At 49.4% G+C, this 24462-nt stretch overlaps 1 protein-coding gene across 1 annotated transcript in view; it reads left to right on the forward strand.

Moving 5' to 3' along the window:
- Positions 1-24462, forward strand: part of cds1 (CDP-diacylglycerol synthase (phosphatidate cytidylyltransferase) 1) — a 165170-nt gene that overhangs the window by 120130 nt on the left and 20578 nt on the right. The window contains exons 7-10 of the mRNA XM_072496250.1: positions 7751-7833; positions 14262-14349; positions 16871-16939; positions 22619-22771. Coding sequence (XP_072352351.1) covers positions 7751-7833; positions 14262-14349; positions 16871-16939; positions 22619-22771 — 393 coding nt within the window. The remainder of the gene's footprint in view (positions 1-7750; positions 7834-14261; positions 14350-16870; positions 16940-22618; positions 22772-24462) is intronic.

Consider the following 24462-nt stretch of genomic DNA (forward strand, 5'->3'; position numbering starts at 1 on the left):
TTTGGGTCACGAATTAAGATCGGCATCACTACTTCGATACACCGGATGAGGCATGGACATTTATCACGCAGGAAAAGTTGGACTCGAGCTAAAGGACAGCCATACTTTGATGAAATGCTCTGGTGGAGATGTGTAACATGATGCTGTCCTAACATAAGATTGGGAGTAATGTTAATTGTTTGAGGGGGTTAGGGAGGTGGCTGGAGGGAGCAATGTTATGTTGTTTCCCTTTTTTGTTCCCTGTTTCTCTGGTCATGCTCTCTGCTTTTGCGGAGTTCAGCCACAAAGGTGGGAGAGGGGCTCACTACTTAGGGCTGCTCTTCAGGCATCTGGAGCCGTTTCTTTTGTGGGGCCGGGTTAGCGCCCGGGGTCTGTTTCTTGTTTCACTGGGGGGGCGGGGGGGGGGGGATATTCTTTGGGGGCTGTAAAGGCAGTTAAATTGGGCTTTCCATGGGAAGGGTGGGGCCCGAATAATGAGGCAACAGGATGATCGGAGACAGAGGCGAGAGCGTCCGGGGTCAGCAGACTCACGGAGGCGTAATAGGGGGAGAGTTAGTGTTAAGCTGGTGCTTGACTTGGGGGATTGGGTTCATGGGGCTGCTGGAGGGCGGGGGGGGGGATGCTGCTTTGCTGACAGAAGAGGAGCCAACTTTGGGGAACAGATGGAGAGTCGGGGGGTGCCTCCAGTGGGAGGGCTCGAGTAAGCGGGGGACGCGGGCTCGTGGCTGGCCGAAAAAGGGGAATGGCTAGTCGGCAGGGGAGGGGGAGGGTTAACCTCCTGTCCAGGCTGATCACGTGGAATGTGCGGGGCCTGAATGGGCTGGTCAAGAGGGCTCGCGTGTTCTCGCACCTAAAGGGGATAAAGGCAGACGTAGCCATGCTACAGGAGACGCATCTAAAACTCGCAGATCAAACAAGGGAAAGGGGTGGGTGGGCCAGGTGTTCCATTCAGGGCTGGATTCATAGACCAGAGGGGTAGCAATTCTGGTCAGTAAACGGGTGGCATTCGAGGCAGGGAGTATTGTGGCGGATAAAAGGGGCAGATACATAATGGTGAGTGAGAAGCTGCAGGGGACCTGGGTGGTGCTAGTGAACGTCTACGCCCGAATTGGGATGACTTGGAATTTGTGAGACGCATGCTGGGTAAAAGTCCGGACTTAGACTCACATAATTTGATCATGAGGGGTGACTTCAATACAGTCATTGACCCTGTATTGGACCGGTCAATGTCCAGGTCAGGAAAGCGACCAGCGGCGGCTGAGGAACTGAGGGGTTTCATGGAACAGGCGGGGGGCGTAGACCCATGGAGGTTCGCTCGGCCGAGGGCGAAGGAGTTCTCTTTTTTTCTCGCACGTCCACAAAGTTTATTCTCGTATAGGTTTTTTGTTGTGAGCAGGGCATTAATCCCAAGGGTGGCGGGGACGGAATACTCGGCCATTGCAGTCTCTGACCATGCTCCGCACTGGGTGGACTTGCGACTTGGTGAAGAGAGAGGACAGCGCCTATTATGGAGGCTAGATGTGGGACTGCTAGCGGATGACGAGGTTTGTGGGCGGATAAATAGGAACATCCAAAACTACTTGGAAACAAACGATACGGGAGAGGTAACAGCGACTACGGTTTGGGAGGCTCTGAAGGCAGTTATTAGAGGGGAGTTAATTTCTATCCGATCCCATAGGGAGAAGAAAGAAAGAGCGGAGAGAGAGAGGCTAGTTGAGGAGATACTCCCGAGTACACAGGAGATACGCGGAGACCCCCGAGACGGGACTACTGAAGGAGCGCCGGAGACCGCAGGCGGAGTTTGATCTGCTGACCACAGGGAAAGTGGTAGCACAGTTGAGGAAGATAAAAGGGGCAATCTATGAGTATGGGGAGAAAGCGAGTAGAATGTTGGCGCACCAACTTTGTAGGAGAGAGGCGGCCAGGGAAATTGGGGGAGTTAGGGATAAGGAAGATAACACGGTCTTGGACCCAGAGGAGGTGAACAAAGTCTTTAAGGTGTTTTATGGTGAACTGTACGAGTCAGAGCTCCCGGCGGGAGGGGAAGGGATGAAGCAATTCATGGACCAATTGAGGTTTCCAAAGGTGGAAGAGGATCTGGTGGAGAGACTGGGGGCCCTGATAGAGTTGGAGGAGATTGTTAAGGGCCTAGGGAGTATGCAGTCGGGCAAGGCCCCGGGGCCGGATGGCTATCCTGTAGAATTCTACAAGAAATTTTCGGAACTGTTGAGTCCACTCCTGCTAAGGACCTTTTAACGAGGCTAAGGAGAGAGGGACCCTCCCCCCAACAATGTCACAGGCCTCGATCTCACTCATTCTTAAACTGGAGAAAGATCCGCTACAATGTGGGTCCTACAGACCTAATCGCTCTTGAACGTAGATGCCAAATTGCTGGCCAAGATTTTGGCTGCTAGAATAGAGGACTGTGTCCCAGGGGTGATAGGGGAGGATGAGACGGGCTTCGTTAAGGGAAGGCAACTGAACTCCAATGTACGGAGGCTCCTAAACATTATTATGATGCCCTCAGAAGGAGGGGAGACAGAAGTAGTGGCTGCGATGGATGCAGAGAAAGCCTTTGACCGGGTCGAATCGGAGTACCTGTGGGAAACGCTAAGAAGGTTTGGATTCGGTGAGGGATTCATAGGGTGGGTCCAACTACTTTATCAGGCCCCCGTAGCAAGTGTATGCACAAACAGGGTGAGGTTGGAATACTTTAGGCTCCATCGAGGGACGAGGCAGGGGTGCCCCCTCCCCCCGTTACTATTCGCCCTTGCAATAGAGCCGTTGGCCATAGCGCTGCGGGCTTCAAAGAACTGGCAAGGGTTGGTTCGGGGGGGGAGAAGCATCGGGTCTCGCTCTATGCGGATGATCTGCTCCTGTATATTTCGAACCCACTAGAGGGGATGGGGGACGTCCTGCAGATTCTGAGGGACTTCGGTAATTTTTCGGGGTACAAATTAAACGAGAAGAAAAGCGAGATGTTCGTGATCCAAGCTAAATGGCAGGAGAAGAGACTGGGAGAGCTTCCGCTTAAGATGGTAGAGAAGAGCTTTCGGTACCTAGGCATACAGGTGGCTTGAAACTGGGATGCCCTCCACAAACTTAGCTTATCCCGGCTGGTAGAGCAGATGGAGGATACTTTAAAAGGTGGGACATGCTCCCGCTTTCTCTAGCGGGAAGGGTGCAGACCGTTAAGATGACGGTCCTCACCAGATTTTTGTTTGTCTTCCAGTGCCTTCCCATCTTCATCCCGAAGTCCTTCTTTAAGTGGTTGACCAAGATCATTTCGGGATTTGTATGGGCAAATAAGACCCCGCGAGTAAAGAGACTGTATCTAGAGCGCGGGGGGGGGCTGGCGCTGGCGCTGCCGTGTTTTTGCAGCTACTACTGGGCGGCTAATATAGCCATGATTAGGAAATGGGTACTGGGGGAGGGGTCGATATGGGAGCAGTTAGAGGAGCCTCATGCAAAGGCACCAGTTTAGGGGCACTCGTTACGGCACCTCTGCCGATCTCGCCGGCGCGCTACTCCTCAAGTCCGGTGATGGCGGCGGCACTAAGGATCTGGGATCAGTGGAGAAGACACAGGGAGGTGGAAGGAGCCTCAGTTTGGACCCCGATACGCAACAATCACAGATTTGTCCCGGGCAAGATAGACGGAGGGTTTCAAAGCTGGCATAGGGCAGGTATTAAAAGGATGGGGGACCTGTTCATGGACGGGACTTTTCCCAGCTTGAAAGTGCTGGAGGAGAAATTTAATCTGCCCCCTGGAAATACCTTCAGGGACGCGCCTTTCTAAAACAAACAGGTGGTGACATTTCCGTTGCTACCGCCACTTAGGATACAGGATAGGGTGGTCTCCGGCACCTGGGTAGGGGAGGGGAAGGTGTCAGACATCTACCAAGAACTACAGGAGGCGGAGGAAGCCCCAGTGGTGGAACTTAAGGGCAAGTGGGAGGAGGAGCTAGGCGGGCAGCTGGATGCGGGCCTGTGGGCGGATGCCCTAAACAGGGTTAATTCCTCTTCATCATGTGCCAGGCTTAGCTTAATCCAGTTTAAGTGGTCCACCGGGCACACATGACGGCAGCGAGAATGAGCAAGTTCTTTGGGGTTGAGGATAGATGTGCGGGATGCCCAGCGAACCATGTCCATATGTTCTGGCATGCCCGGCGTTTAAGGGATTCTGGCAGGGATTTGCTAAGGCAATGTCAAGATCCTAAACACGCGGGTGGTGCGGAGTCCAGAGATGGCGATCTTTGGTGTGTCAGACGATCCGGGAGTTCAGGAAGCGAAAGAGGCCGAGGTTTTGGCCTTTGCCTCCCTGGTAGCCCGGAGACGGATCCTTTTAATGTGGAGGGACTCGAAACCCCCGAGTGTGGAGACCTGGATTGGCGACATGGCTGGGTTTTTCAGTCTTGAGAAAATAAAGTTTGCCTTGAGAGGGTCCATGACTGGGTTCTCTCGGAGGTGGCAGCCGTTCCTCAACTTTCTAGGAGAGCATGTCAGCAGCAGCAATCCTGGGGGGGGGGGGGGGGGAAGAAATGTTGCACTCCTCTTCACCAGTTTCGCACCAATATCTTGATATATTCTGACATGATTCCCCTCCCATTCAGAATCTGGCTTCTCCTTGGCCTAATGTAGAATCTTTTCCTTCTCAACAAATTTGTGCAACCACACAATCACATCCCTCAGCGGTTCCCCCGCTCCTGACCTGTGCCTTAAAAACCTGTGGGGCCTGTCCACCTCTGGGACCTTGATCAGCACCCCCTCCTCCACTAGCCTGGCCAGCATCTTCGACACATATTTTGTGGCGCTCGTTCATTGCACACTTGCAGCCCCACAGAACCAAGTTCTGCTGTCTGGACCTATTTTCCAGCACCTCCATCTTCACCCTTAACGACTTTCACAGGTTCCCCAGGACCCCCACCTCCATCTCCAAGGACATGATACGATCACTGTTCGGACACAGTGCCTCAAGGCACTTCTCTACACAGCCCATCGGTCCTCACAGAGGTGCTACTGCTTCCTCAATGGCCTTCGACCAGCCACCATGCATCTCCTTCCTTTGTTTGCGAAATTCGTCCTTGATGAAGACCATTAACTGTTCCATCTGGGCCTTTCCCACTGGCAACGACCCTTCCCCCTCCACCATTTTTGCAATTGTTGCTGTGCCACAGGTCCCCTCCAATTCCTTAGACAGGTCTTTAACAGTTTTTTGTCTGATCTGGTAACCAGTAGACATGCCAATCTTGGGGAGAACCTCTCCCTCTACACCTTCTGCACCACTTGCCTGCTGGAGCTACCCCACTAATGGGTATAAAGTGCCCAAACCAACACCTTCGAGCCTGAGCTGCCCTGTGCACAACCACTCATTCCATGGCCGCCACCAGAAGTCCCAGGGCTTCTCTGCTTCCCATCATGTGGGAGAACCAGATCTACAATTGGTGTTCAAGATGAGGTCTAACAAAAAAACCACGTGCATATATCATGGTACTATTTGTTTTATATTGGATCGTCCTTCCAAAATATCAGAGTATTACTAGCAACCTTTTGAGACTTGCATGTAAAGTTTAAATTAATGATACAGGGAAAAGGGCCCTGAAATTGGACTAAATAGGTACCTCTTTTGAAGAGGCACTCTATCCTAAATTGCCTTCTCAGGAGCATAGGTATGTATAAGATGGGAAAACAACAACTACTTGTATTTATGTAGTGCTTTAGATGCATACCCCACGGTACTTCATGGGAGAGTAAGGCTGGCAAGCTAAAGAAGTGTTTGTGATTTAGAGTGAATTCCAGAGAGTGGGTGCAAGGCAGCTGAAGACACAGCCACTCATGGTAGAGTAAATAAGAGGTATTGAATGAGGCGGAAATACACTGAATGGACCGTTTTTTGGGAAAAGTTGTATTACTGAAGAAAGATGAGAAGGAGGGAGGTGAAGGAAAAATTTAAACAAGCCATTTAAATTTGAGGCATTGAAGGACCAAGTCCCAAAGTGGGTCAGTAAGGACATGAGTGGGTTAATGATGGATATAGACTAGGAAATGAGCAGCAGTGTTTTTGGAGAGCTACAGTTGAGGAGGGTAATGAATGGAAGACCAGCATTGAGAATATTGGAACATTTTTGTATTGAGTTGACAGAAAAATCTGGTTTCATCAGCAAAGTAAGGATGATCTGTGCATTGCTGAGATAAAAGTTAATGGTTTTTGTGATGAAGTGGATGTGGAGTTAGTAGCTCCGCTCAGGATCAAACAGAACATTGAGGTTGCAAATTAATTGATTCAACTTGAGACAGTGGCTAGGAAGAGAAATTGAATCAGTGTCAAGTGTGAAGTTTGTAGTAGGGGGGATACTCATAAATGATAGCTTCATCTTTCCCAAGTTTTAGCTGGAGGAAATTTCAAGTCTATTTTCATTCTCTGTTCTTTTTCCTAAAATATATGATTTTCTATTGATCTACAGCTGGCCACTCTCGGCTGGTTTAGCACAGGGCTAAATAGCTGGCTTTTAAAGCAGACTAAGGCAGGCCAGCAGCGTGGTTCAATTCCCGAACCAGCCTCCTCAGAATGTGACGACTAGGGGCTTTTCACAGTAACTTCATTTGAAGCCTACTTGTGACAATAAGCGATTTTCATTTCATTTCCTAACCAAGCATTTTCCAAATTACTTTCTTATTTGAAACATTTTGAAAATTAAAGTGACCCAAGTAAGGCAACAAAACAATAATATATCGATATCATAACATTCATGTATAATTATTGAAGTTTTCTCATTATTGATAAACCTAGAAATACATCATATAAATATTAAAATCAATTCTCAATCTTCTTTGTAACAATCTTATGTAGGTTTTAATCAAGCTCTCCATATTCCCCAGTGACACAAGATTCAGTGAAGGCCCTCTGTTTCTGCTTCCAGACCTAGGATGGCTGGTTATGCATCCTACTGCACTTTGTCCTCTATGAAGATGGTGGCCATGCAAAAACCCTGGTTGAATCCTTATAAAGACAGTGGCTATGCAAACATTTTGCAGCACATTTCCCACTGTAAATATGGTGGGCACACATGTGCATTGCTGCACATTGTCCCCCATGAAGATGCTGACTGTTAACTTGGGCCTGCCAGTGGGAGAGGCCCCACAGCTACCTTTTCCTTACCCCCTTCCTCAATGAAAAAGCAGATCCGATAGCAGCATCTTCAGGGTTTGCAGCCTATGTGAGATGTTTATGAAGCTCCTCTGCCCACTTGCCAGGTCCTACGCTCTCTTCTGCCCATGCCTGAGACAGAGACCAAGAGAGGGGCAGGGCCAGATGCCACTTGGGCCTCAGTGCTGGTGCAAGGCACAGTCCAGGGTGGTGGGGTGGGCGCCAACCCATTCGCTGTTTCTGTCACAGTTTGGGAGCTACTGCCCTAACCATACTGTCTTAATTTAGTATCATTCACAATTTGGGTTATATTCCTTGGATATTTATTTCCAAATAATATATGCATGTAGAATGAAAGGCACATCATAGCGCTTAGGGAATAAAAAAAAAAAGATGAAAGTGAGTGCAAGACAGCTTCATTAGAGATATAGCTTCCTAAAATATGAACTAAAACATTCCTAGATTGTATTGACTGGGGTGTTGTTTTGCTTTGTGCATGAATCTGCTAAATCAATAGGATGGTAATGTGAAATGTAGAGGATTATGTTTTAATCACAAATTAGATTTTAGAAAACAAGTCATTCTGGTTTGATTGTGATTACAGTTTGGCTGGACTCATGTAACACTGCTAATTATTGTTACTCAATCTCATCTGGTGATCCAAAATCTATTTGAAGGCATGATCTGGTAAGTGAATTGTGATTACTCTAATTGCACTTTTTGTCACCCTAAATAAAGACGCAGTATTTTTTATCTTGCTTTCTGTTTTCAACTTGTTTCTTGCCCCATTCATTTTACTTCAAGTTAGTATCCTAAATTCACCCTGTTGTGTTACAGGATAGCCTGATGCAATTGTACTATTTTATTTCCTCCCAAGTCTCAATCAGTCTCTCAAGTCGACGAACGGCTGCCACCTCCGGGCGAACCCTAACAGTGACCCTCAAGGCAAACTTGATTTTCTCCAAACAGAGATAGCTAGCCATGTCAGCTAGCCAGGTCTCCGACTTCGGGGGCTTTGAGTCCCTCCAAGCTAATAATATCCGTCTCCGGGCTACCAGGGAATCAAAGGCCAGAATGTCTGCCTCTTTCTCTTCCTGGATTCCCGGGTCTTCCGACACACCAAAAATCGCCACCTCTGGACTTGGTGCCACCCTTGTTTTTAACACCGTGGACATGACATCCGCAAACCCCTGCCAGAATCCCCTAAGCTTTGAGCATGCCCAGAACATATGGACATGGTTCGCTGGCCCTCCCGCACACCTTGCGCTCCTATCTTCTACCCCAAAGAACCTGCTCATCCGGGCCACTGTCATGTGGACCTGGTGAACGACCTTGAATTGTATCAGGCTGAGCCTGGCACATGTTGTGAACGCGTTGGCTCTACTCAACACGTCCGCCCAGAGACTATCCTCTATATCTCCTCCCAAATCTTCTTCCCACTTGCGCTTCAGCTCCTCAGCCTGTGTCTCCTCTGACCCCATGATTTCCTTGTAAATGTCAGAGAACCTCCCTTCTCCACCCATACTCTAGAAACTACCCTGTCCTGTATCCCCCTTGTTGGTAGGAGCAGGAAGGTTGAAACCTGCCTGCGTAGGAAGTCCCGCACCTGCAGGTACCTAAATTCATTTTCCCTCTCCAATCCAAATCTTTCCTCCAGCTCCCTCAGGCTAGGAAAGCTCCCCTCTATAAACATAATCCCCATCCTCCTAATCCCTGCTCTCTGCTATCTCCGAAACCCTCCATCCAACCTTTCCGGGGCAAACCGGTGATTATTACAGTCTGGAGACCACACCGATGCTCCCTCCGCTCCCACATGCCTCCTCCATTGCCCCCAAACCCTCAGGGCCTCCACCACCATGGGGCTGGCGGAGTACCGTGCTGGCGGGAACGGCAGAGGCGCTGTTATCCACGCCCCCAAGTTGGTGCCCTTGCATGAAGCCGCTTCCACATGCTCCCATACAGACCCTCCCCACACCACCCACTTCCTGATCATGGCTATATTCGCCATCCAATAATAATTACTGAAGTTCGGCAGCGCCAGCCCGCCCCCCCCCCCCCCCCCCCGGCTCCGCTCAAGCATCCCCTTTTTTACTCGCAGGGACTTACCCACCCATAAGAAGCCAGTGATTACCTTATAGACCCGTTTAAAAAAGACCGTGCGATAAAGATGGGGAGACACTGAAACACAAACAGGAATCTCACTGTCTGCACCCTCCCAGCTAGTGACAACAGGAGCGCGTCCCATCTCCGAAAAACGTCCTTCATTTGGTCTACTAATCGGGCCAAATGTAACTTGTGCAGCCGTTCCCATTCCCATGCCACCTGAATGCCTAAGTACCGAAAGCTTCCCCCTACCACCCTAAATGGCAGTTCCCCCAATCGCCTCTCCTGCCCCCTTGCCTGGACCGCAAACATCTCACTTTTCCCCACATTTAGTTTATACCCCAAAAACCGGCCAAATTCCCCTAGAATCCTCATAATTCCTTCCATCCCCTCCAATGGGTCCAATACATACAGGAGCAGGTTGTCTGCGTAAAGCGCGACTCTCTGTTCACTCTCTTTTTTCCCCCCCCCCCCACCGGACCAGCCCCTTCCAGCCCCTTGAGGCTCTCAGCGCAATCACCAGCGGCTCTATGGCTAACGCGAACAACAGTGGGGAGAGGGGGCATCCCTGTCTTGTCACCCGATGCAACCTAAAATAGTCCAATGTTGTCCTATTCGTCCATACGCTCGCAACAGGAACCTGATACAACAACCTGACCGTGTCAATAAAGCCCCGCCCAAATCCAAACCGTCCCAGTACCTCCCAAAGATATTCCCATTCTACCCGATCAAAAGCTTTCTCTGCGTCCATTGCGACCACTGCCTCCACCTCCCTACCTTCCGGGGGCATCATGATCACATTTAACAACCTTCTTACATTGGAACTGCCTTCCCTTAACAAACCCCGTCTGGTCCTCCCCAATAACGTCCGGAACACAATCTTCAATCCTAGAGGACAAGATTTTGGCCAGCAGTTTGGCGTCCACATTCAATAGGGATATCGGCCTGTAGGACCCACATAGCTCCGGGTCTTTGTCCTGCTTCAGGATCAATGAGATCGTGGCCTGTAACGTTGTCGGGGGAAGCACCCCACGCTCCTTTGCCTCATTGAATGTCCTCCTCAACAGCAGCCCCAATATTCCAGAGAACTTTTTATAGAACTCCACTGGGTACCCGTCCGGCCCCGGGGCTTTACCCGACTGCATGGCCTTCAGACCCTCCGCTACCTCTTCCAACCCGATCGGGGCCCCCAGCCCTTCTACCAACCCCCCCCCCCCCCCCCCCCCGTCTACCTTTCGGGAAATTAAGCCCCACTAAGAAGTCCCTCATCTCCTACGGCCCAGCTGGGGGTTCCGACCCATACAGCCTTCTGTAAAACTCCTTGAACGCCTTATTGTCCCCTGCTGTGTCTCCAACCAGGCTCCCGTCCCCGTCCTTTACTTTCCCTAGCTCCCTGGCTGCCTCCCTCTTTCTAAGCTGCTGTGCAAGCATTCTGCTGGCCTTCTCTCCATGCTCATAGATCGCCCCCCTCATCTTTCTCAGCTGCTCTACCACCCTCCCTGTAGTTAACAAGCCAAACTCCGCCTGTAGCCTCCGTCGTCCCTTAAAAGCCCTGCCTCTGGGGTCTACGCATACCTCCTGTCGACCTGCAATAGCTCCTTTCTCAGTTGGTCCGTTTCTACTCTGTCTGCCTTCTCCCTGTGGGCCCATATCGAGATCAGCTCCCCTCTAACCACCGCCTTCATGCGTACCAGACCACCGCTGCCGAAACTTCACCCGTGTCATTGACTTCCAGGTAATTCTGAATACATTTCCTCAGCCGCCCGCACACTTCTTCGTCAGCTAAAAGTCCCACGTCAAGCCTTCAGTGCGGGCGCTGGCTACTCTCCTTGCTAACCTGTAGGTCAACCCAGTGCGGGGCATGATCTGAGATTGTGATCGCTGAATACCCCATGTCCACTATACCCGTCAATAGAGCCCTTTTCAAATAAAAAAAATCAATCCAGGAGTACACTTTATGAACGTGTAAGTAGAAGGAGAACTCCTGCACTCTCGGCTGCCCAAATCTCCATGGGTCGACATCCCTCATCTGCTCCATGAACCCCTTTAGCTACTTTGCCACTGCTGGCACCCTGCCCATCTTTGAGCTCGACTGGTCTAACCCAAGGTCAATAACTGTGTTAAAGTCCCCTCCCATGACCAACTTATGCGAATCCAGGTCCGAGATCTTCCCCCGCATCCTCTTCATAAACTCCACATCATCCCAATTTGGCGCATACGCATTTACTAATACCACCTGCACCCCCTCCAGTTTCCCACAGACCATGATGTACCGGCCTCCCACATCCGTAACTATTCTTCCCGCCTCAAACACCGCTCGCTTATTAATCAGGATCGCGACCCCTCTAGTCTTCGAGTCCAGCCCGAGTGAAAAACCTGTCCGACCCATACTTCCTTAATCTGATCTGATCAGCTACTCTAAGGTGCGACTCCTGTAGCATTACCACGTCCGCCTTCAGTCCTCTCAAATGCGCGAACACACGTGCCCCCTTAACCGGCCCATTTAGCCCTCTCACATTCCATGTGACGAGCCTAGTTGGGGGGCACATTGCCCCCCCCCCCCCCCCCCTTCACCGATCAGCCATTTCCTTTCTCCAGCCCGCGCCCCACGCCTCCAACGGCCCGCCCCCAGGCAGCCCCTGACCTCCTTTCTGTTCCACAGCAAAGGTCCCTCCCCCGTCAGCAGAACATTCCCCCCCCCAGCAAACAGCACTATGTAAACCGACCCCTTCGACAAGCATAACATCTGCTCACCCCCCACTGCGCTTCCGTGAGCTAACCCGCCCATGGCGCCAGACATTCTCCCACCTATTGTTTCGTCCGTCCCCCCCCCCCCCGCTCAGACACACATAGTCAAACGAAAATCAGCCCCAACACAATTGCCCTAGAAAAAAAAAGATAAGCTAAGAAAAGATCAAACAGAAGATCCAGCATCTAACAAACATACCTCCATTCCCCATCAGTGCAAATGTAAACTTTAACTCACTCAGCTCTGAAACTGGCCCCAAATCAATACAGAAGGTATTACAAATAACGTCCGAAAAAAGAAAAACAAGAAACTTTTTTAACGTGAACGCTGCAGCAAAGTCCTCAGTCCGCCACCAGTCCTTCCCTTCTCGCGAAGTCCATCGCTTCCTCGGGCGGCTCAAAATATAAATTTTGCTCCTCATACGTGACCCAGAGACTGACCGGATACAGCAGTCCAAACTTCACCTTTTTCTTAAAAAGGGTCGACTTTTATCTGATTGAACCTCGCTCTTCTCCTGGCCACCTCTGCACTCAGATCCTGATAGATCCGCAGGATACTGTTCTCCCATTTACAACTCCATGTCTGACTGGCCCACTGTAAAATATGCTCCTTGTCCAAGTACCTGTGGAATCTCACCACCATTGCCCTCGGGGGTGGCGGCTTTGGGCTCCAAGGGTTGGGAGAACGTCCCATCTCCCAGCAGCTTCTCGAACATGCCTGCTATGTATGCCCCAGCGTCCGATCCTTCGGACCCCTTCGGGAGACCGACGATTCTCAAGCTCTGCCGGCGGGACCTATTCTCTAGCCTTTTCTGCTGTCTCTCAGCATCCCCACCTCCAACTCCACCACAGTTTGGTGTTCCTCCTGCTCAGCCAGCGCCTTCTCTACTTTCTGGATCGCCCTATCTTGGGCATCCAATCTGAGCTCCAGCCTCGCAATTGATTCTTTAATCGGGTCCAAGCATTCCTACTCCTGCTTGGCGAAGCCCTCCTGAATAAATTGCATCAGCTTCTCCGTTGACCGCTGGGTCGACAAGCCAGGACTCCGGTCATCCGCCATGTTTTCTCCCGCTGCAGCTTCAGCCCAAGCCCTCTCTGTTCGTCTGTTTCTTCCTTTGCGAGCACTTCTAGACCGCCTCTCCATGCACCGATGTGGGAATCCACTCAACAGTTGTCTCTACCATCAATTTTCCAAATCTAGTCCGATTAAAAAATCGGGGGAATTATGGTCCGACCCGAGTAGGAGCCACCAATTATGCGACCTACTCCTGCATAGCCACCACCGGAAGTCCCCTCTCAGATTATAGTTGATCAGTTTTGAAACTGCAGTTTTTGCTATGTGAATGTGGAAATCTGGCAGGGTCAAACTCTCCAATTATGATCTCTGTAGAGACCAGCAACTTAATAAAAAGAAATCCTCGGTATTTACTCAAATAAATTCTTGGTATTTACTAAAAGAATAAAGTCACAAGATTCCGCCGAGTCATCAAAGCAATCATTAAATATTATCTATCCTACACTCTAACATTTGGAATTAACATGAATTAACAGCAGATTGTGGTTGAATATAAACTATGAATGAGACAATAAATGGCAGATATAATTAAGGCAGATCTTGCAAATTGGCTCAGCAGTCCACTCGGGCTTTACTGATCACATTTACTTCGGAGAAATTTCAACTTCTTTCCTTCCAGGAGTTAGTCTTATCCCAAGCTAACAGCAGAACACAGGTGACCTGAGTTCCATGGACACGGTCTTCACTATAAAATGGCGAGTTGTCTGCAAAACCTGTTCTACATAAACAGCTACAGCAACTTGTTCTCAGCTGATGTATCCAGACACTACCTTCAACAACTGGCCTGTTCTGCACCACAGGACTAATCAACTACTACTGCACAGCTTGTACTATCTTTCTTCGCATATATTTTTTAACCTGAGTTAGTTTGCCCAGAGGTTTTGGTTTCAAACCTCAAGTTTGTTTTTGTTTCTTTAGAACCCGGTGGGTCAGTTTCCATTCTATATTCACCTGTTCTGTTTCATTTTCTGTTCCCATTTTAGTTCCATTCCTGTTTTAGTTAGGATATGCCTCAAAAAATACAAATTTAAATCACAGATTCCCTTACACTCGCATATCATAGCAAACTCCTTTGTTTATGGTAGATGCCACTGTATTAATTACAAAATGAATAAGAGCAAAATATGTTGTAGAGTTCAAGCTGCTTTGTATTCAATGACTGAACCCAGTTTCATATATTTTATTCCAGGTTTATTGTTCCAATCTCAATTGTAATTTGCAATGATATAATGGCATATCTATTTGGTTTCTTCTTTGGAAGAACTCCATTGATTAAGGTAAGTCATCCTGTGGAAAAGTCAGTGTTGCAGTTGAAACATATAATTTTTTATTAATTCATGGGATATGTTCCTAGGTCAATGCTGGGCAGTCTATCCAGTTTTATTTTTACGTATTGAATTCCATCTTGGATTAAAAGTAACTTAAAACCTTATGCAAGTCCATATGATTCAAACAGCTTATATTCTTTCTTTGGTGGGGTAGCTACGGGTGGGGGAGAAATTCTAAATAGTTGTATAAAAAGTAACATCAAACATTTTTTTGAAATAGAGTTTGAGGTCAAATGCAGATACTATGAAAAGACTTTGCAATTCATTTGATTCTATGGATAATCTATTTAGATTATATTTCTATGCTGCACTTCATAAAAAAATTATTACACAATGGGTTGACTTAAATTTGACGCTTAAGACTATATCCAGTGCAGTGGGAGTGCCGCACTTCTGGCAGTGCTGACTTTTATCTATGCAGTTAAATCAAGGTCCTGTTTGCTCTCTAAGGTGGACATTAAAGATCCAATGGCATTATTTTGAAGAACAGGGGAGTTATCGCTCATGTCCTTGTCAATCTTTCTCAACTAAATTGGCAGTAATGATACTTCAAAAATAATTAATTAAGGCACTTTGTGATGTCCTAAGGCCATGAAAAATGTAATATATGGGCCAGGGAGGATCTTAAGAGGTGGGATACACTGCACTTAACGTTGGCGGGGAGAGTCCAAGTGGTGAAAATGAATATTCTGCCGAGGTTCTTGTTTATCTTTCAGGCTCTCCCGCACTTTATACCAAAGGCTTTTTTCCGGAAAGTAGACACAATCATCTCTGACTTTGTATGGGTGGGGAAGGTGCTGAGGGTGGGGAGGACCCTGCTGCAGAGGCAGCAGGGGGAGTTGGCTTTGCCAAACTTGCTTCATTATTATTGGGCGGCGAATGTGGACAAGGTGCGGCGGTGGTGGGAAGGAGAAGGGGTAAAGTGGGTTAGGATGGAGGAGGAATCTTGTAAGGGGTCTAGTTTGAGGGCCATGGTGATGGCAACATTGCCAATGGCTCCGAGTAGGTATTCGGGGAGCCCGGTGGTGCCACGGTGAAGATATGGAATCAGCTGAGGAGGCATTTTAGGGTGGAATGGATGTCGGTGCTAACGCCGCTGTGCGAGAATCATGGGTTTGAGCCGGGGGGGGGGGTGGGGGGGGGGTGGGGGGGGGGGGGGTGGTGGGGGGGGGGTGGGGGGGGGGTGGGGGGGTGGGGGTGGGATGGGATGGATAGTGTCTCCAGGAGGTGGAGGGAAGTGCGGCTGGTCAAGGTCAGAGATTTGTATTTGGAGGAAGGGTTCGCCAGTCTGGAGGAGCTAAGGGCGAGGGTAGAGCTGCCGAGGGGTAGTGAGTTCAGGTATCTACAGGTTAGGGACTTTGCACGAAAGGTCTGGAAGGGTTTCCCTAGATTGCCGGGATACACCCTGCCGGAGCGACTGCTACTTCCAGATGTGGAAGGGGAGGGAAGAATTGGGGATATATATAAGTGGCTGGGGGAGCAGGGAGGCGAGCGGGTGGTAAAGATAAAAGAGAAATGGGAAGCGGAGTTGGGAATGGAGATCTATTGGGGAGTATGGAGTGAGGCACTGCGAAGGGTAAACTGGACCTCTTGTGCAAGGATGAGCCTGATACAGTTTAAGGTGGTGCATAGGGTGCATGTGACTCGGGCGAGAATGAATGGGTTCTTTCAGGGGGTAGCAGATGAGTGTGAGAGGTGTGGGCGGGGGCCAGCGAATCATGCGCACATGTTTTGGGGTTGTGAAAAATTGGGAATGTTCTGGGCAATAATGTTCGCCAGTAATGTTCGTCTTAGCCAGGAAAGTGGAGGAGGGAGTGGGCCCGGACCCTTTGGTGGCGATATTTGGGGTTTCAGAGAAGCCGGAGCTCATGGAGAGGAGGAAGGCCTTCGCCTCTCTGATTGCACGGCGACAAATTTTGCTGGCGTGGCGGTCGGCATCGCCACCGGGGGTAGCAGCATGGTTGGGTGACCGTATGACTTCCTGCGGTTAGAGAAGATAAAGTATGAGTTAAGGGGCTCAGCAGGGAAGTTTGAGAAAAGATGGGGGATGCTTGTGACCGTGTAAGAGGAGCTGTTCGTCATGAGGGGGGGGTGAAAAGGGAGAAAAATCTGTACAAACTGTAATGTTGATTGTTGGGAAGAATGTTTCCCGGGGTGTTTCTTTGCTGTAACCTACTCTGACACACGTTTGAATAAAATGTGTTTTTTCTTTAAAAAGAAAAATGTGATATACATGTAAGTCTGTCTGTTTTTATCACTTGCAGTTTATTGCATCAAATTTAATATTAATTTATGTCAATACTCAGCCAACAGGTATTGCTAAACTCTGAGGAACAATAAACAGTAAACAAGAAATGCTGGAAGTGACAGCAGAAATTAAATCAACATTATGTCTACTTTGCAGGAACTTTAAATGAAATGCTACATTTATAGCAGGCGGCCTAACCTGTTAATCTATGCTGTTTTACAGTTGTCTCCAAAGAAGACTTGGGAAGGTTTCATTGGTGGTTTCTTTGCAACTGTTGTGTTTGGATTTCTGGTATGCCGATTGCCTTTATTTTAATTTTTGTAGCAAGTGAGAGATGGGGATATCACATTACAATCATCTGACCAACAGGCACCCTCTTTGTTTTGTCGTGCACGAGCCCTTTAATTTTCTTTTGCATGGTTATGCATGCCCAGTAACTTAGAGGTCAACTTGCACATGGCCAGGACAGGAACATTTAATTGTTGCATGGCCATTTGACTGTGCATCTTAGAGAGAACATTTCAGATGATCTGCCTATGAGCACTAGCTTGTAGCCTTACTAAATCTCAAACACAAATGTCGCCACAGAGCCCCATTAACTAGATCCAAGTCCATGACCTTTAACAAAGGCATCAGCCTTCTCCGAATTATGGAAATAATAGTCCTTTGACTCATAGGTAACCCTCAGCCTTGCCAGATACACCACTCCACTCCAAACCGTACTCCGTTCTTGTACATTGCATCGGTAGCCTTATTGAAGGACGTCCGCCTCCTCTCAAGCTCCGCTCTGCCACCTTGATATATTCTAACGAGACTCCCTTCCCACCTCAAATCACTGTGCTGCTTGGCCTACTTCAGGACCCGCCCCTTCTCCTGGAAACTATGAAATTTTACAATGACTGCACATGGGGGTTCATTCGCTCTAGGCTTCTGCCGGAGTGTTCGATGGACCCTGTCCAGCTCTGGAGGGGAAGCGAGTTCACCCTCCCTCATCATCATGGGGCAGCATGGTAGCATAGTGGTTAGCACTATGGCTTCACAGCACCAGGATCCCAGGTTCGATTCCCGCTTGGGTTGCTCTCTGTGCGGAGTCCGCACTTTCTCCCCGTGTCTGCGCGGGTTTCCTCCGGGTGCTCCTGTTTCCTCCCACAGTCCAAAGATGTGCAGATTAGGTGGATTGGCCATGCTAAATTGCCCTTGGGTTAGATGGGGTTGCTCGGTTGCGGGGATAGAGCCAGTGCAGACTCGATGGGCCGAATGGCCTCCTTCACTGTAAATTCTATGATTGCCAAACAGAGACGCAGTAGGATTCAGACCCTCCAAAACCTCCTGCAAATCTTTATGTTCCCCAGGGCCAGCCGCTGAACGTCCAGGGACGTCTCGGCCAAGAGACAGCGGAACATCGCCAACGACAAGCGCACCCAGGGACGCATGCCAGAGGTTGGCAGTCGGTCGGCCAGGAGGGCAAACCTCTCCGTATGGGACTCAGGACCAGGACGCTCACACCACCGAGAGAGACAATAGTGAGGGGCACAGGGCGGACATTCATGAAGAATCGCACATCACGGCCACACACTCCGTGGAATCACCTGGAGGTCAACACGACATGGCCCACATGCAGCTTGCGCCGGGCCATGAGTGGGAGGAGAACAGACCAGAATTCCTAACGGACGATGACCTCGAGCTTGCGGCACTGCTGTCTCCCACACCATACACCATTACAGAGACACTCGCCTCGGTTGGGCATATAAGTAATGAGGCTCCCGGGTCACGGTCTGGTGCGCACCCCACATCCCACCCGGTACGGCAGGTGGAGTTTGGAGCAGCCGAGGGGCTGGACAGTCTGAGGGCAGCCCAGGCCCAGCAAACAGCTGCCACCCAGATGGTTCCCGAGTTCCTGGATGTACTTGACCCACCCGGAGAAATCGATGCATGTGGACACTCAGGGACTGAATAACTGGATGAGGGCCATCTTCCAGGACCTGCACACGCAGTTGGAGGGGTCCATCCGCGTTCAGGAGCAGGGCGTGGTGCAGCTTATTGCAGCCACCCAGGCCGACACCGCAAGGGTGGCGTCCGCGGTGGAGGCAATGGGTGAAATGGTTTCGGCCATGGGTCCGGTTCTGCAAGGCGTTGGGCTTAACGTGCACGCGTCATCCATGGCCCAGGAGAGGGCTGCCCTCTCACAGGTAGCCATGCGCCAGAGCCAATACGACATTGCCGGCGCTCTCGGGCCCTGGCCGAGTCTCACCATGCCATGGCCCGGTCCCAGCAAGCGATGGCACAGTCCCAGCAGTCAGTCGCGGAGAGCATTGACTGCCTGGCGCACGTGATGGATGGCGTCGCGCACTCACAGGTTGAGATCGCACAGTCCTTGGCAGGAATGTCGCACTCCCTGGGCTCCGTCTCGGCGAACATTCGGACCGTGGTCCGTGAGGGTGCCCGATTGGCTTAGTGGTATAAGAGCGGTTCAAGGTCTGTTCCGGATGTGCTGACCCTTTTCCCCCCTGCCTCCCATAATCGGACACCGTTGTCCTCGGCACACCGACGCCGGCCACCCCACACGGGCATGTGGGGAAATATCCGTCACGAAGGCTGTGACCATCGGAGTGCATGGTTCAGCTATAACCAAGAGTCAGACCTCGGCTGGCGAATCTGAGCACACAGCTCATCGCAGAACGGGCCGTCATCATTCAACATGGCACTGATCACACCCGCTTACCCAATCATCACTGTTGTGCAATCCCGTAGTGCCGCAATGGTAAGGTGATGTGGAATTGGTGCCGTGAACGCGGTGTGGGGGGGGTGCTGTGTGGTGCCCGTGTGCAGGAGTGACGGTGCAAGTGGCAGTGTTCAGCGAATCCCACCCCCACAGCGCGTGAACCATGCGGCCACCAACGCGTCGCGTGCCCGCTGTCCGCAGCGGTGCTGTCGTGCAGCCTCCTGGACGTAACCACCCGGGCAGTGTCGGTGTCCTGATGCGCGCCCGCATCCTCCTCTTCCCCATCCCCCTCGTTTGCGTTAGCTCCAGTGCCGTCGGGTCCTCCCTCCGACTCCTCCACCAGGTCATCTCCCCGCTGCATGGCTATGTTGTGCATCGCACAGCAGACCACAACCATGCGACCGACCCTGTCGGGATGGTACTGCAGGGCCCCTCCGGATCGGTCCAGGCATCTAAAGCACATCTTCAGCAGGCCGAAGCACCGCTCCACCACACCCCTGGTTGCTGCATGTGCCTAGTTGTCTAGGCTCTCCGCGTTGGTCTGAGGCCTCCGTATTGGCGTCATCAGCCATGACCTCAACGGATAGCCCTTGTCGCCCAGCAACCAGCCCCTCAGCCGGGGGGGGGGGCATCCATCGAACATTGCGGGGATGAATGACTGTGCCAGAATGAAGGCGTCATGCACACTCCCGGGGTACTTTGCACACCCGTGCATGATCTTCATGTGGGGGTCGCACACCACCTGAATGTTCATGGAGTATGCGCCCTTTCTGTTCATGAACACTTACCTGTTGTCTGCAGGTGGGCGCATGGGGACATGCACACCATCGATGACACCCTGGACCATCGGTATCCCGGCCACCTTGGCGAATCTACGTGCCCGTGCTTCCTGCTGTGCTCGGTCCTCGGGGAATTTTATGTACCTGTCCGCGATGGCGTACAAGGCGTTGATGACGGCCCTGATACACCTGTGGACTGATGCCTGTGATATCCCGGCGAGGTCCCCGCTCGGCGCCTGGAAAGAACCGGTCGCATAAAAGTTTAGTGCCACCGTCACCTTGACGGAGACTGATATCGCCTGTCCTCCACCAGTTCCAAGTGGTGCGAGGTGCGCCATGAGGTGGCATATATGTGCGACCGTCTCCCTGCTGGAGAATCGCCATTTTGGGTGTCTCAGGCGATTCTCCGGCCTGCGCCGCTCTGAACTCGACGGGGCCGTTCTCGCTGCTTGGGTGAATCGCGGGAGGGCGTCGGACCGGCGTTGCGGGGAATAATGGCGCGCCAGGCGATTCTCCCAACCGGCGCGGGAGCGGAGAATCACGCCCCCCATGTCAGGACGTCCCCCCAGAAAAGAGACCCCTATCAGGAAGTCAACCCAGAAAAGTGGAAAAGGCACACCTTCAGGAAGCCCCCCAGGAAAGAGACCCCTGTCAGGAAGCCAGAGAGTAGTCCAGACACAGGCGGTGAAAAAAAATCACTGCTTCAACATTCTCCTGGGCAATACACCTGTTTGATCAGACACAGCAAGCATCTCCTGTCAATTCCCGGAACCTGAAAACCAGTCAGCTGTGTTTAAACCTCCCAGATCTAAGTCAGCAAACCATTTATTCATTTCTCTTTGATACTGACTTTACTAGGCTTTTCAAAGTGATTTTGAAGTGGTCAGCTGGAAATTAACAGTCACTTAACTCTGTTTGAAGTGGACCAGGAGCTGTCAATCAAATCTTGATGTTTATAAACACTGCAGTTAGAGCACTTCAGAGGTACTCAAGCCTGAAGGAAGATGAATGGAGCAATGCTGACTGCTGGGGTGTGTGAAAGCTGTCAATTACAGTCTAGTAAAATCACAACCTTTACTTTTGTTTCTCTTCCTTATAAAATCTGTCAGATTCAAAACACCTTTTGCTACACACCAGGCCGTTTTATATTATTATTTTCAGAGACAGCACGGTGCCACAGTGGTAAGCACTGCTGCCTCAGCACCAGGGACCCGGGTTCAATTCTGGCCTTAAGTCACTGGCTGTGTGGAGTTTGTATATTCTCCTCGTCTCTGCGTGGGTTTCCTCCGGGTGCTCCGGTTTTTCCTCTCAGTCCAAAGATGTACTGGTTAGGTGGATTAGCCAAGCTAAATTGTCACTTAATTGGGAAAAAGAAAGAATTGGGTACTCTAAAATTTTGAAAACTTAATAAATACTTCTTTCAGCCCAGAAATCTTTTAAAAAATAAATTTGGAGTGCCCAATTGTTGTTTTTCCAATCAAGGGGCAATTTAGCGTGGCCAATTCACCTACCCTGCACATCTTTTTGGGTTGGGGAGTGAGACCCATGCAGACACTGGGAGAATGTGCAAACTCCACACGGACAGTGACCCGGGACTGGGATCGAACCCGTGTCTTCGGCGCCGTGAGGCAGCAATGTTAATGACTGCTAGACCGTACGCTCAGAAATCTTAACAGGACATTCTCCCGTTCTACTTTTATTTCCACCCCGTACAGATTATTGAGGGTTCCTTCCTGGGGCCAAACCAAGTGATGCCACAGCTCTCGGGATTGACTTTGATTCTCCTCAATATTCCTGCTATTCTCCAAGGTCTTTCTTGGGGTCCTTGCCCTAACAGCCTGCTGGATGATCCCCACCCCCCCCCCCCCCCCCACCCGCCCAACTTTCTTTAAGCACTTCATAATTGTGGATACTCCAGTTCAAGCACAGGCCTCACTGCTTTCTTGCTCAGTGACTCCAAAATCAGAAAATGTCCTTGGTTTCTGATAGCCCTTTCCTTCTGGTCTACAGATCCTGGGAGATTGCTCTCTCGCTGCTTGTTTTAGCTGCTGCCAGGCACCAAACACCGGTAAAACCACAAACCAAGAAAACTACCTCCCTGTGATCTATTCCCATGGCAACGTGGCACCCTGGGATGTCCCAGATAATAAGTTGAAATCTCTATCTCCCATTCCCAAATATTCCCTTTGTTCGCAGAAACCATATGAATATTTTGAACTCCTTGTGAAGACAACTGTCTTACATTTAAATTTCAATCTCCAAACTAATAATACGTTTAAAACATTTTCACAAAGTGAGTGCTTTCATAAATCTTTAAATGTATGACAAAAATCAAGAGTTTATATTTGAATGATATCCCCACAATTTTTAGAAGGAAGTGATTTTTGTACAATTTTTAATGAGTAATAGTTCTTCATGAAAAATATTCTGATCAGTTTTATTTATTAATTCGCATTTATCTTTTTCCAGTTTGCCTACACATTATCAAGCTACAATTACTTTGTGTGTCCAGTGGATTACAACAGTGAAACCAACAGCTTTATAGTTGACTGTGAGCCTTCACTCTTGTTCCACCTACAGGAATACATGCTTCCATCTGTACTGCAATCCGCCCTTGGATGGGTGAGGAGTGCATTTTTCATTAATGTTTATATCTGTGACTAGCAACACTCTAAATTTTTGCAGTTCTCTCCATAAGAAAATACCCGAGTGCTTTATATGGAAGAGAAATTAATACCATGCATCGAGGGCATAATTAAAACAGCATTGATCAAGGTAGGGGTGAGCATGTGCAATGTTCGAAAGCATGCATAGATACAAAGCTAATCTTGGGGTTAAACAGTTTGTTGGCTTTATGCTGCTAATAAATTTATTATGAGCATGAAATCGGCAAGTTTGATGGAATGGAACCGAAAGGCACATGGAGACGGGAACCAAGCCAAGAAATGTTGTTTTATTGACATTGAACAGGAATACATTTTAACTTTTCCAAGATTTCATGTTGAAAAGCCACTAGATTTTTACAGCAGTAACTTTGCATTCTTTGGTAATGTAGAAGCATATGGTTGGGTGCTCCTACAATATATGTGGAACTTGACTGTGTTTGCGATTTACCTCAGAAATGAGGTACCATGGCAAATATGAATGAAGGGAATCTGGAGCACTGTGAATGACAGTGCCACAGGAGGAAAATATATTTTGAGGTGTATAGTGATTATTTTGGAAAAGATAAGTGGAACAGTGAGAGAACCATGTGCAGAGTTGGACTACGGAGAAGAATGGAATAGTCGTTCTTGTCACAGGAGGTAGACGTGATGAGGAGACATGGTGGGCTGTTGGTCACAGTGAAAACTAATTATCATTGAATCTCATTGTTTTGGATGGATCAGGTCAGCGCTGGCATCTATCCAACAATGGAAAATGGCCCAGGAATGACCTGTTCACAAATAAGCAGGACATATCTAACCCAACCAATTACTGTTTCACCATTCTACTCTCAATCATCAGCAAAGTGATGGAAGGTGTCATCAACAGTGGTAACAAGCACAACATTAAGTTTGGGTTCTACCAGAGGAACTTGGCTCCAGATTTCATTACAGCCTTGGTCCAAACGTGGACGAAGAGCTGAATTCCAGAGTTGACTGTCCTTGACAACAAGGCAGCATTTGACTTAATGTATCATTAAGAAGTCCTAGCAAAATTTGAAGTTATTGAGAATAAGGAGGACAATTTGCCACTCGTTGGAGTCATACCAAGTGCAAAGGAAGATGGCTATGGTTGTTTGAGCTCAATCAACTCAGGCCCAAAAGATCACTGTAGGAGTTCCTCATTGCAGTGTCCTAGTAGGCCCAACCATTTTCAGCTGCTTCCCTCCATCATAAGGACAGGTGGGGTTGCTTGCTGATGAATGCACTGTGGTCAGTTCCATTTGTGGCTCCTCAAATGTTGAAATAGCCTTTGCCTGAAGATGCGACACCTGGACAACATTCAGTCTTGGGCTTGTAAGGAGCAAGTAACATTCATGCCAGACAATGACCTTCTTCAATAAGGGAGAAACTAACCATCTCCTTTGACGTTCAGTGGCATTACCAATGTTGAATTTTCAATCATTAGTATCCTGGAGGTTACCTATGTCCAGAAGTTTATTTGGACCAGCCATATAAATACTGTGCCTCAAGTGCAGGTTGGAGGCTGGGAATTCTGTGGATCCTTACTCCCTAAAGCTTATCCACCATCTTCAAGCCACAAGTCAGAGGTATGATGAATACAATCCACTTGCGAGGCGGAAGATGCATGGAAATAGCACCACCTGC

The sequence above is a fragment of the Scyliorhinus torazame genome, chromosome 3, assembly GCF_047496885.1.
Source record: "Scyliorhinus torazame isolate Kashiwa2021f chromosome 3, sScyTor2.1, whole genome shotgun sequence".
Classification (NCBI taxonomy): domain Eukaryota; kingdom Metazoa; phylum Chordata; class Chondrichthyes; order Carcharhiniformes; family Scyliorhinidae; genus Scyliorhinus; species Scyliorhinus torazame.